This window comes from Vigna unguiculata, chromosome 8 (genome assembly GCF_037176805.1).
Source record: "Vigna unguiculata cultivar grain cowpea cultivar isolate G323 ecotype 2 chromosome 8, ASM3717680v1, whole genome shotgun sequence".
NCBI lineage: Eukaryota > Viridiplantae > Streptophyta > Magnoliopsida > Fabales > Fabaceae > Vigna > Vigna unguiculata.
In genome coordinates, this window is record NC_140799.1 from 3,234,631 (window position 1) to 3,248,233 (window position 13,603).

Sequence of the window (13,603 nt, forward strand, 5' to 3'; positions counted from 1 at the left end):
ATATTTATAAGCTTCTTCAAATATTTCTTTTATTATAAGTATTCTGTTTCCAAAGAAAATTATATATATATATAGATTACATCTAAAAGAAAATAAAATATTTTTCTAATTTTTCTCGACCTAACCAATTACTATTAAGCATCTCTATCTAAATCATTTTATAACAAAGATCATCACAATTAAAACAACGCAAAAGCTAGTATGATTTACAAAAGTAACTCCACTCACGCAACCAAACACTTTTATAAATTCATTCATTAATCATATCACATTCACAATAATCAAGTGTTGTACATACTAGCCCAAGTAACTATCTTTCATGTCATTAACTACCAACATTACATCATCACAAACATTTGACTCTAAAATGAAAGATTTGTGTGTTGAGTACACTCAGAGATTTTGTACCCATAATACTAATTTCATTGACACAAAGTTACATACATGCCAAGAACAAAGTCTTTTTCTACAACAAAGTAAATTCTTTACAAGTTACTAAATATATTTTTTTCACGCTGTACTTTAAGTCATAAAAACCTCAATTAAATCTTACTATCTAATCTTTTTTCTTTTTGTGAATCAAATATTAGTAGAATCAGGATAATCTCTTTTCAAACTATCATTCATTGCACAACTTACAACCTTTTAATATAATATTTTTTCTTAAAAATAACTACGTTCACATCTCACATATATCACAGTAATAGATCGCAGCAAATTATGACTATCGCCTCCTAGTTTTATTTAGCCTAACATCGACAATAGTAAATTATATGCACAACCCCATGACTTTACTCGGTCTCAAATAAGATCATCAATCCCAGTCATTTATCGAAAGAGAATAATACCATGAAAAACCAATAATTTTTGACATTTTAGAAGCATTTAAAATATATTTATCAAAAAGTTTTGAAACATTGTTTGGCTTAGCCAGAGGTCTTGCTTCCGGACGATATCACTTGCTCACCCAGTGAGCAATCTCTTAAAAGTTCTTATAAAATAGTTCATCCAACAAGCAAATTAGTTCACTCAACAATCCAACCACTAGGAGAAACTTGACCAATATGACTTCACTGATTCAACGACCAATCATCTTTGATTTTTGTGTCAGACTCTAATTAATCTTCTAAAGGGTGAACAAATATTTAGAATCTTAAAAAAAAGTTAAAGAATGTAAAAGAAATAGTTTTAGAGAAAAAAAATATTTTTTAAAATAAACTTGAATAATCAATTTTTTTTTTGTTTATAAGATCGGCGATGTAATAATAAAATACTAAAGTTTCAATTAAAAAATCACTTATACTCTTAATTCTTTCCTAGGTCTTATAGTATTTGAGATTATTATAAAATATACAATGTAATATTCAAAATTTTATTAATAACTTGAATCAAATAAATGAACGTGTCTATATTATCACCTCCAGGGAAGATTCATCAAGTTAAGTGTCTATGCATCAAGTACCATCTTATTTGAGTTATTAACGGTATCAAAATTGAGAGACAATTTATGACTTACGACTTATGATGCACTGATACTTCAATTTGGGTCATGTATCTGTGTTCGACATGTATTGTGTCCAATATTTTACCGATACTTCTCAATGAAGTATCTAATTTATAAAGTCGTAATACAATACAATAAAATCTTTGAATAGTGACCAATTTTAGTAAAAAAATAATTAGTCACTATATAATGACCAAATTGAGAATTAAAATAGTTCAAAAAAATTATAATTGGTCTCTAAATTGATAATTGGTCTCTAATTAGAAATTTGGATTCACACATTAACAATTATATATTTATTTATTTGTAAAAATTATTGTACACTTTTCAATATTCATATATCACGTATCTATCACGTATCGTATCCTATTATTTTAAAAATAAATATATTGACGTATCAGATACGTGTCGTATCCGATATACGTATCGTATCTATGTATCATAGCTTATGACCATATACACTTGGATATAAGAACACTGGCTTAAGATGTTTTGTTTGTGATTGTATATATATTAACTATGAAAGTCATTTATTGAAGGTGAGTATATAATGTGCATATCTATAATAGACTTAAAAGAGCCACATTACTAACAAACACAAGTTCTATATGTTAGAATTTTAAAATTTCATCTTTTAAAAAATATAATTTTATAAATTCATATGTATAGGTAATATTGTATTTGTTCACACGTGATAACGAGGTATTAATAGACATATTTGAATGTTTTTGTATGTTTTATTTTACTTTTATAACAACGATAAAAAGTCGTTACAGTTGTGAAATTCATAGATGAAAACCATTTTTTCAAATATATTGATCTTATTTATTTCCCATTAAGTACGTTGCTTGTTATATATGAGCTTATTTCACAAAGTCTTTTGGCTAATACATAAATAATAATTTGATCAATATTTGGGGTATTAATATATTACTCATTTTTCATTTCTTCATATGTATTTGTGTGGATTGGAAAAATTTACAAAAGTAATGTTAGGAACAAATAATGAATATTTATTTAACAGCATTCAAACATAATAAAGTTATGAAATTTTATAACAAGGACTTTAATGCAAAACTCAGTAATTCATTGATTCTCTCATATCTATCTTGTTTGTACTCTTGTTTTCCTTTCAAAATCTTGTATGATGAAAGAAAAGCATAAACAAAAATACAGATCCCATGTCCATAGATCACACACACACTCCTACCAATCCTATATTCCTACAACCAAAACAAATGATAAAGAAAAGAAAAACACTCGGTCCCATGCATATTATATATTATTTATTTTCAGGTATACGCAATTATATAATTTTATTTGACACTGTGCAGGGTCTCATTCTTGATCTGATGATGAGTGTCGAGAAAATAAGCCGTTGATTTCGCATTTTTATTTATTATTATTACTATTTTGGAGGGTTTTCCAGCAAGATCACAACACAAGGATGCCAATAGTTGACTACAAAATTTTGGTTTGACTGGATTGGTTGAAGGACAAAGGCTTCAGAGGCTACAGCTGGAAAACGTAGGAGCAGGACAACAAGGTAAAATTGATCATTAGATTCCATTATTCCCTATGTTCCACACCCCCACAAAGTTAAAATATAAATACAATTAACAATAATAATAATATAAATAAACAAAAGCTTTCTGCTTCACCATTTTTATTTATTACACTATTATTATTACTTAAAAAAATGATCTTTCTTAAAGCAGACACACAACAACACAAGATATCAAGATATCATACCCTGCACTGCCTCCACACCCTGTTCTCTCACCCATCTCAATCAAAGCCCTACACGTGTCCCCTGTGGTCCCCCTGGATGGTTTGGAAGGAAGATTTGGTGGGGTCCACAGTTGAGGAACCGTGGCTGAGGTTGATGGAGGATGATGGAGGTTAGGTGCATATAATTGAGGATTCTAAAAAGAAATGAAAGAGGTTAGTTGGCACTGAGTAAAATGAGTGTGTAACAGCAAAGAGAGAGAGAGAAAGACACATACAAGGTTTTTTATATACATATGTATGTGTTATGTTACTTAGAACAGTTGGCAAATGTGTCAGTAAAAAAAAAAGAGAAATGAATAAAAATACTAAAGAAGTATGTTTGTTAATGAATACACAGGGGGCAAGCTTGGCCTTCAAGAGAAGAACCTCTCCCACTCCATCTTTTCACACTTTGCAAACAAATCTCACACGCCCTAAAAAGGAAGATTTATGCTTTAAATATTAGATATTTTAAGATAAGGAGAAGGAGATCTTGATGAGAATAGTGAGGTTTTGTGTGGAGTTGAAGTGAAATTGTTTTGTTGTGTTGTGTTGTGATGATGAAGATGGTTGGAATATTTAAAAAAAAAAAAACATACATTGGTTAATGAGAATGGTTATTAATTTTTAGGGTAAACTGAAACTGAAAATGATTACAAGTGTGGGAAGAGAAAAGAGTGATTAGGTTGTGCTTCTGCAATAATTTACCAACAGGAGCAGTTGGCAGTAGTTAGTGTGTCTTTTAAAATGATACATGTCACCTCATAGCTTGGGCAGGTACACACAAAGCAGCAAAGACTCTCTCTTTCTCACAAATTTTCTTTCTTTCTCTCTCTCTCTCTTCTGTGTGTGTCTTTATCTTTCTAGCTTGGTGATAGTAGCAGTAGCTTCTGGGGGATGGTGGTGGTGGTGTTGTGTTTTGTTGTGATCTATTAAAGTTAGATATTTATGCTACATTTTGATGTTTATGCTTAGTACCCAATTGGTGAAATTGGTCTAGCTAGCATTTGATGCTCCCGTCAGAGACACCCCAGTAAAGGGAACTCTGCTAAATTCTGTCTCTTTCAGTCATCGCAGGATTTGAGTAGAATTTGATGCCCTTGGTCGTGCCTTGTTCTTGGATTCTCATCCCAGAATTTAATTGCAAGAGTTTCAACAACCCCTCCTGTCCTATCTTTTAAATCAAACAAATAAAAAAAAAAAAAAAAGATAGATACCCCTTCTTTTCTTCACTCGTGTTGGAGCTTCTTAATTAGAAGAGTGTTTCCACTTTCAACCAAGCAAGAAAACACCGGCACCAACAACACCAACAACACAGAACTCAGTGCTAATCTTGCTTAACATGATGGAATGGGGGGTTTTAGATGTTGTTGTGAGGACAGAGGAGAAAAGGGAATCTGCTTTACTTGTAGTTTGATGAGCTGTTAGCTAATCTCACTGTCTATGTCCGCTTTATGCTCTGAAGACTGAAAGGTTCACTTTCTTGTCTGAGGGGAACCATTTTTTTCCCCCTTTTACTGAGCATTGAAGCAGTAGATTTGATCTTGGTTTAGGGTTTTTGAAGGAACAGGTAAAAAACGAAGCTGGTGACTGACTAGGAGATTATATTCCGTTTACCTTTTCTTTTGTTTTTCATTTATCTAAGGCTACAATGAGGGTTTTCTTTTACTTTAACTTCCTCTCAGTCCTATAAAGCTGCCAAGTTATTTGTTCCTTGTTTAGTCCTGCAAGATATCTCTCGAGCCAACTTAGTCAAAATTCACTTTACCCTTTAATCATATGCTCTTGTTTATTTCTAGATGCAGCTCTGATGTGATGAAACTCTTTGAGTCTGATTGATTGGTGAATTATATATAAATAGGTTACTTTCTCGGTTGTGACTGTTTAGGGACTGTTGAGTTTGTTCAGATGGGGGGTCAGGAAAATGCCATGGGATTTCAACACGGAAATGAGAACATTCTGACTTGTCCATCTTCAGCTCTCAGTGGTGCCAATGTTAATGTTTCAGATATGGCTATTAGTTCCGTGTCTATGGCCAAACCTTCTGATGTAGCTAACCCTTTTCTTGCTTCTTCGGCTTGGGATCCACTTGTTTCCTTGAGTCAGGCTCAAACTTTTGGAGGCTCCTCAATGGTTTCTCATGCTGAGTTTGCGAATGCCAACTCTTCTTACCCTCTTGTTCTGGAAAACCAAGGAATGAGCAACACTTCCCACCTTGTTCAATACATGTCTGACTCAAATCTAGGGGGCATGGTTCCCAAGGTTCATTCCTATGCAAGCAGGGGCTTCTCAGAAATGGTTGGTGCTGCTGCCCCTTTTGGCCAGCATGGGTCTGGTGATGTGGCTAACTCAGGGTACCCACCACATTATAATCCGATCAAGGAGGCTCAGATTAATGGTGAACAATCTCAGGTTGAGGATTCAATTCCTGAAGAGGAAGCACCAGGATCTGGTCCTAGTGGGAATAGAAGAAAGAGAGGGCTTGATCATAATTCTACCTTCAGCCCAAATAAGGTTTGTTCAGTTGAATGTGATATCTCCAAGGATAAAACTCAGATGCACTTTCTTAAGTATTTCTTGTGTGTTGTTTTCCCATCTAAATTGGAGTTTTATTTCTACTATCCACACAAAAAAAGTTTTGTATTAAGGTCACACACAAAGAGAGTGAGATTCTAATTTTGATTAGAGAACAATAGCAGAAGTATCTAAGCAAGTGTATATATGTTTTGTCCTATATATATACTACCTCGTTTAGGATTTTTGGAATGTTTCATTGGTGTTGTTTTGTGTGGTTGTGAGAGCTAATGATCGAAACGCTTTACGAGGTTGGATTAGAATGCTGAGAGTGAAACTGTGAAAGATTCTCCGGGGAGGGCCTGTGATGGTCCAAAAGAACATGAAAAGAAGCCAAAAGTTGAGCAGAACAATAGTGCAGATTTGCGTGGCAAGCAATCAGCGAAGCAAGCTAAGGACAACAGTTCTCAAAGTGGAGAAGCTCCTAAAGAAAATTTCATTCACGTGAGAGCTAGAAGAGGACAAGCCACTAACAGCCACAGTCTTGCAGAAAGAGTACCATCCCTGTCTCACCACAATATTTGTCATGAAAAAGTTTGAGACCCTTTATGTATTTTTCATTGTCTAATTATACAACTTTTTTTCTTGCAGGTGAGAAGAGAAAAGATTAGTGAGCGAATGAGGCTGCTTCAAGAACTTGTTCCTGGTTGCAACAAGGTGATTTAAATATTATGATTCTGTTAAATGGTTTCTCTTGAAACTATGATCATGTCTCTGCATACTACTTTTCTCTTTGGATAAACCATGATGGTGTCTTTGGTTTCTGTTAGATAACTGGCAAAGCAGTAATGCTGGATGAGATAATAAACTATGTGCAATCACTTCAGCAACAGGTTGAGGTATGAAAGTAGTGCCATACTTGATGATTTCAATTTACCATTGAAAATTGAATTGAGCATAGTAAGAGATATTTCATGATAACTCAATATGAAAACTTCTTTGTCTGTTCAGTTATTATGGTTTTTGTGATTTGGTCAGTGAACTTATGAAAGAGATATTTTGCAGTTTTTGTCCATGAAACTTGCCACAGTGAACCCAGAACTAAACTTTGATGTAGACAGGATTCTATCCAAGGATGTGAGTGAAGGCCTTAACCTTCTTGGTCCATTTTCTATTTTTTAACAGATTGAATTAAAGATGATTTCATTTCTCTTCATTCAGATTCTTCAATCACGCATAGGACATGGAATTAGTGCATATGGTCCTGGTATCAATTCCTCTCACACATTCCCCAGTGGAAATTTCCATGGAACATTGGCTGGCATGCCTAGTACATCATCACAATTCCCTCCTTTGCCCCAGGTAAAAAGACTAAACATCTCTGAACATGTTACACTCTGATGAGTTTAATTTCTATGCATTGTTATCAAAGTAAAAAAAATAAAAATTGCTAATGTAAATAAAACTTAACTTTACATGACTGTTTTGTAAATGAAAGATAGTGTAAAAACCCTTTACAGTTTAGGTGCATATTCTATTTACACTGTTGTAATCAACACCCTTTAGTTCTGAATTTTGAAAAATACTGATACTCTTACATGCAGAATGTTTTGGACCATGAGTTCCAAAGCTTCTATGGAATTGGATACGATTCTAATACAGCACTTGACAACTTGGGACCAAATGGTAATAGTAGACAGAATCTCAGTTTAATTTTGGTTGTCTGCACAATCAATATCAAGTGCTTGATTCTTTGTAGTTTATTGTTAAATTGAACAGGGCGGTTGAAAACAGAGTTATAGTGTGTGGATTCTTATATAGCCATGTTACAACAACAACAACAAAGACTTTGGAATTTTCTTGTTGACTGCACAATTTAACTGAAGGTTGAAAATGGGGGAACAATAGAGAGAAAGAAAATAAAGGGTTTAGCTGTATAGGGTCCTTAATACCTAACTGTTGGCTCTTCGAAGTTTTAGCAGAAGATGACTTGTTAGATTTATGAATTGGAAAATGAGTTACACATTATAATGTGTGAAATCTAGATGATGATGATGTAGAACAAGTTGCAATGGTCTTGTTTAATGGCATGGAGAGCAGTATTTTGTGGAGCATGCGAGTAAAGTGTGTGCAACTATCATTACTTTTGTTGAATCATTATTATTATTATTATGTATAGAGTTGCCAGGTTCAGATTTTTGAAGCACATTGTTTTCAAGTTTCAACAGTGTTGCAGATTTGATAGTGTGTGTACTTGTGCAAGGATTTATGGTTGTTCTTATGTTTTTCTTTTCAAAAGAAAATGTAACTAATGAGAGAAGCTTCTTAGTGCATGCATCTATCTACAAGGGTGAAAATGTTGCAACTTGTATGATGGTGGTGAGAGATTGTTTATGTAGATCAGTGCTTCAAGTATTGGTGTTTCTTTTTTTCATTTTATGGTGTTCTTTACATAACATGATGTGTTCTTCACTGATCCAACTTGTTAGAGAGAAAATGGGATAATTACTGAAAATCTAAATGGTTTTATACTGTCATATTTATTCACAGACATGATAAGTTTGATGTTTTTTATTCTCAAATACAAAATCAAACTTCATTTGTAATGTTCAAGTTCTCTGGTATAGTTGGTTGAACATCTTACATGAATTGTTTTAAACTCTCTTAAATGTCATCAAGTCCTATGAATAAAGAAAGATAAACTTGATTTCTAATTAATTCATAGTATAAAAAAAACTGGTACGGTTGTTGTACTCATTAATCTTTGTTAAATGTTGAAATATTTTATATCTGTCAAAACTGACCAAAATTGATTAGAATCCAATGTATGAATTGGAGAAAATTACAATCACATCTTTTGAGGTATTTTTAAACAATATTTACACTTGTTATCTCTTGCATTTTAAATATAATGATATTTACTGTATTTAAATTTTAAAATTTATACTTGTAATAAGTTAATATTTTTCATTATTCATTTATTTATTTTTATACTAAAAATGTTCTCATAAAACAAACTTTGTTATTGTAGTAAACATATATGTAACTTATTTTTAAAAGAAATTCTAAAATACTTGCCTCTTACATAACAACACAAAATTAAAATGTGAAATAAATAAGATTTATACAATTAATCAATTAAAAATACGTACTCTAAAAAAAATAAAGGTTATAAAATATGTAACATCTGCATTTAAGAAAATTACTCTTAATTGAATATCAATACATTGCAAGTGAAACTGCGTATTAATTCATTTTTCAACAGCATAAGATATAATTTTAAAATATTTAATACGAAATTTACAATGTTTGATCATACAGCAATTTATAATTCGGTGACATCATTTACATCACAAATATTGGAAGAAGAACAGCGACCAAATATGTAAGTAAATATAAGGTTTATAAATGTGAAACGTGTACCGAAATGGTTAAATGTTGGTCATCTAAGTTTTTAATGTTACGAGGTTGCTTTTTCTGCTGCGGACCTGTGATTCACTTCTGCACGTTTCAAAGATAATAATGGCTTCTTAATTATCACAGTTTATTGGGGGTTGAAATAGAGTCTGGTTTTGTTGACGAAACAAACACAAAGAAAGCTTGCAAGAAACTATTATATTGCCAAAAATCAGTGTTGATACTTGGTTTTGTGGTATCTTTGTGAGGTTACAACATTGACTTTTGTTGTTTAACGCTTCAAAACAAAGGTGACCAAAATGTGTCTTCGTCTGCTTCCAATGATAGATTAGGTGAACAACAACGGTTCTGATTAAAGTTTGGTGTGAGATTGAAGGTTACTATGTGGGTAAGAAGTTGAGCTAACACCAACTCACGTTGCATGCTCCATAGTTTCTTCTATAAAAGACTCTTTATGCAATGCAATGGAAATCAGCAGTGTGCATTCACAGAGCATTTCTAAACTGTTGTCAAAATCTTCTTCTGCTATTCATTCTTCTGAAGTTCTTGTATTCAATCATGGGTACGTGTAGTTTGTCTAACGTGATTTTCTCGTTTGTGTTTCTGATGTTGTTCTCAGCAAGCAGCCACACGATGGTTGCTGGAGCACGTGTTCTTTTGGAACCAACATTGTCAAAACCAGAAGTGTCACAACTTCCTAAACCCCAGTTTTCAGCATCAAATATCCCTGCATTCCCAAAGCTTGAGCTCCCTAAGGTTCCTGAGTTGCCCAATATAGCTGAAATACCACCTTTGAAGATTCCTGAATTGCCTAAACTCGAATTTCCAAAGGTTACTGAATTATCTAAGCCAGAGTTATCTAAAGTTCCTGAATTGTCTAAACCAGAGTGGCCTAAAGTTCCTGAATTGTCTAAACCAGAGTTGCCTAAAGTTCCTGAATTGTCTAAGCCAGAGTTGCCTAAAGTACCTGAGATGCCTAAGATCCCTGAATTGCCTAAACCCGAGTTATCTAAGGTTTCAGAATTTTCAAAGTTAGAGTCGCCTAAAGTCCTTGAAGTGCCTAAGTCTGAGTTGCCCAAAGTTCCTGAATTACCTAAGTTCGAGTTGCCTAAGCCAGAATTGCCTAAAATCCCTGAATTTCCTAAACCCGAGTTGCCTAAAGTTCCTGAATTGCCTAAACCAGAGCTACCTAAAGTTCCTGAATTGTCTAAATCAGAGTTGCCTAAAGTTCCTGAATTGCCTAAACCAGAGTTGCTTAAAGTTCCCGAACTACCTAAACCAGAGTTACCTAAAGTACCTGAATTGCCTAAACCAGAGTTGCCTAAAGTTCCTGAATTGCCTAAACCAGAGTTACCTAAAGTTCCGGAATTGTCTAAGCCAGAGTTGCCTAAAGTACCTGAGATGCCTAAGATCCCTGAATTGCCTAAACCCGAGTTATCTAAGGTTTCAGAATTGTCAAAGTTAGAGTCGCCTAAAGTCCCTGAAGTGCCTAAGTCTGAGTTGCCCAAAGTTCCTGAATTACCTAAGTCTGAGTTGCCTAAGCCAGAATTGCCTAAAATCCCTGAATTTCCTAAACCCGAGTTGCCTAAAGTTCCTGAATTGCCTAAACCAGAGCTACCTAAAGTTCCTGAATTGTCTAAATCAGAGTTGCCTAAAGTTCCTGAATTGCCTAAACCAGAGTCGCCTAAAGTTCCCGAACTACCTAAACCAGAGTTACCTAAAGTACCAGAGTTGCCTAAAGTTCCTGAATTGTCTAAACCAGAGTTACCTAAAGTTCCCGAATTGCCTAAGCCAGAGTTGCCTAAAGTACCTGAGATGCCTAAGATCCCTAAATTGCCTAAACCTGAGTTATCTAAGGTTTCAGAATTGTCAAAGTTAGAGTCGCCTAAAGTCCCTGAAGTGCCTAAGTCTGAGTTGCCCAAAGTTCCTGAATTACCTAAGTTCGAGTTGCCTAAGCCAGAATTGCCTAAAATTCCTGAATTTCCTAAACCCGAGTTGCCTAAAGTTCCTGAATTGCCTAAACCAGAGTTACCTAAAGTTTCTGAATTGCCTAAACCAGAGTTGCCTAAAGTTCCTGAATTGCCTAAACCAGAGTTGCCTAAAGTTCCCGAATTGCCTAAGCCAGAGTTGCCTAAAGTACCTGAGATGCCTAAACCCGAGTTATCTAAAGTTTCTGAATTGTCAAATTTAGAGTCGCCTAAAGTCCCTGAAGTGCCTAAGTCCAAGTTACCTCAAATCCCTGAATTGCCTAAACCCGAGTTGCCTAAAGTTTCCGAACTACCTAAACCAGAGTTGCCTAAAGTACCTGAGATGCCTAAGACCCCTGAATTGCCTAAGCCCGAGTTATCTGGAGTTCCTGAGTTGTCCAAAGTTCCTGAATTACCAAAGTTTGAGTTGCCTAAGCCGGAGTTGCCTAAAATTCCTAAATTGTCTAAACCAGAGTTACCTAAAGTTTTCGAATTGCCTAAGTCAGAGTTACCTACAATCCCTAAATTACCTAAACCAGAATTTCCTAAAATTCCTGAGTCGATGAAACCGAAGTTGCCTAAAGTTTCAGAACTACCAAAGCAAGAAATTCCTTAAATGCCTAAGATTCTGAATTGTCAAGTACAAGTTGTCTTCAATATCTAAGAAGCCTAGAGTTCCTGTAACATTTTCATGCACCAATCCTGGAGTTCGAATCATGCCATTTGTCGTCTTGTCCTTAGTTGATAACTGGATGCATTCCGGTGCCTAGTTCTTTCTGCTTCATGGATGTGATGAGATTCTTATGAAATTTCGGTTGTGTATAATATGTTATAGCTGGTTGAGAGTTGAGTGTGTTTTGGTTTATTCGTGTTTTGAACCTTTCTATGTAAGTTATATCCGGTGTGAAGTTCTTTACATATACTACAACATAGTGATATACATATCTTCATGTGTTAATTGTTGGGAATTTAATACGATTGTATTTGCTTGATATTACTTCCATATGTATGTTTCCCCTTTAGTTTCAGCCGTTAAGCTTTTTCTTCTTCTTCTTGTTTTAACAAAATATACAACTCCAAATTAAGCTATAAATATGGTGATTAGACATTTCAAACTTTTAAATTATGCACATCTATTATAAATACAATGTGTATTTAAAACTTTATAGCAAGTTTGAAGTTATTAATAGAAATAGGATATACCATACAACCAAAGTGATTGGTGTTTGATTCGCCATTCTTGAAAATACAAAAAGCTTTATCACATCAAGACAAAGATTGATATTGATTTTCATGATCCATAAAGATAAAAAATAAAAAATAAACATGTTTGTAATCAATAAATTTGAACGCGAAATTGAAATTCATGTTTTAAATTTTAATACATTTTGATTTTCAAACATTAAAAATAAATAGATATATTCTTCTTAATCCAACGATGTTAATTTTCTTTACATATTAAATAATGTTTCAAATTGACACTTAAAGTGAAACATGTAAACAATTCAAACGCTAATCATATGTTATAAACCCTATTTAACACATCAAGAAAAATTAATAGAATTAAGTTTAGATAACTATATTTATTTGGTTTTAAAATTTAAAAATCAAACTATATTGAAATAAAAACAAATTTCAATCCCACCTCAATGTTCCTTGTAAAAATGTATTCAACCTACAAAAATATCATACATAAAAATCAAAACTTTATTAACTCTCAAGTAAACTTTTATGATAGAAGGAAAGAATAACTCCATATTGACAATATTAAAATAAAGAGATAATTATATGAAAAACAAAAACAAAAACTTGTACTAATCTCATCGTAATGTCAAATTTTAAAATTTAAATTAAGATTAATCAAATTTAACATGGCTGATAATTATTAAAAAATAAAATCAAATTAAAAGTAAATATTGAATCAAGAAATAGTATTTCAAAGAATAAAAAATATAAGATCTACTCTTATTTTATAACTCAAAACTCAATATCTAAATTAAATATTTTCAGTACTATAGATTTTATACACTTGCAACTAACGAAAAGTTTCTATCAACCATTTGAACACGTCTTTCTTTTATCTTTATATCGAAATTGATTCCTTTTTAAATTTTTATTGTTTAAAATAACATTATATCTCAATTTAATATATTTATTTATTTATAAGCGCAAGACTTACATTGTTTTTTATATTAAATTTAGATCTAGTTTTCCCCAAGATTAAGAATTATTATTTTCGTCTCGTAGTTTAGAAATGACCCATATTTTGTCTTTACGATAATTAAAAATGATAAAAAATAACCTTAAAGATGAAAATGAAATATCATTAAAATCGGACAAAGCTAACTAATTTTAAATTTAGAAAGAAAGAAAAGTAGTTCAAATTTGTTGAACAAAGAAAGTATTTAAGTATAAAAAGAATGAAATATTT

At 32.9% G+C, this 13,603-nt stretch overlaps 2 protein-coding genes across 3 annotated transcripts; both read left to right on the forward strand.

Moving 5' to 3' along the window:
* Nucleotides 1-3,820: 3,820 nt before the first annotated feature.
* Nucleotides 3,821-8,222, forward strand: LOC114194107 (basic helix-loop-helix (bHLH) DNA-binding superfamily protein). Of its 2 annotated transcripts, none has more exons than XM_028084170.2 (9): nt 3,821-4,051; nt 5,163-5,788; nt 6,110-6,343; nt 6,440-6,505; nt 6,619-6,687; nt 6,854-6,925; nt 7,010-7,150; nt 7,393-7,474; nt 7,568-8,222. In XM_028084170.2, exons 2-9 carry the CDS (start codon nt 5,183-5,185, stop codon nt 7,588-7,590), a joined length of 1,293 nt encoding a protein of 430 aa, XP_027939971.1. In that variant the 5' UTR covers nt 3,821-4,051; nt 5,163-5,182; the 3' UTR covers nt 7,591-8,222. The 2 variants fall into 2 exon arrangements, with proteins under 2 accessions (XP_027939971.1, XP_027939970.1); XM_028084169.2 differs by lacking the exon at nt 3,821-4,051 and adding an exon at nt 4,604-4,844.
* Nucleotides 8,223-9,692: 1,470 nt separating this feature from the next.
* LOC114195520 (uncharacterized) lies at nt 9,693-12,169 on the forward strand. The gene has a single exon (XM_028086018.2). It carries the CDS (start codon nt 9,764-9,766, stop codon nt 11,786-11,788), a length of 2,025 nt encoding a protein of 674 aa, XP_027941819.2. The 5' UTR covers nt 9,693-9,763; the 3' UTR covers nt 11,789-12,169.
* The last annotated feature ends 1,434 nt before the right edge of the window (nt 12,170-13,603 follow it).

Coding starts and splice junctions, on each gene's coding strand:
- LOC114195520 (XM_028086018.2), top strand. CDS start 9,764: ATGGGTACGTGTAGTTTGTCTAACGTGATTTTCTCGTTTGTGTTTCTG.
- LOC114194107 (XM_028084170.2), top strand. CDS start 5,183: ATGGGGGGTCAGGAAAATGCCATGGGATTTCAACACGGAAATGAGAAC. Junction 6,506..6,618: donor TTGTTCCTGGTTGCAACAAG/GTGATTTAAATA, acceptor GGTTTCTGTTAG/ATAACTGGCAAAGCAGTAAT. Junction 6,926..7,009: donor ACAGGATTCTATCCAAGGAT/GTGAGTGAAGGC, acceptor CTCTTCATTCAG/ATTCTTCAATCACGCATAGG.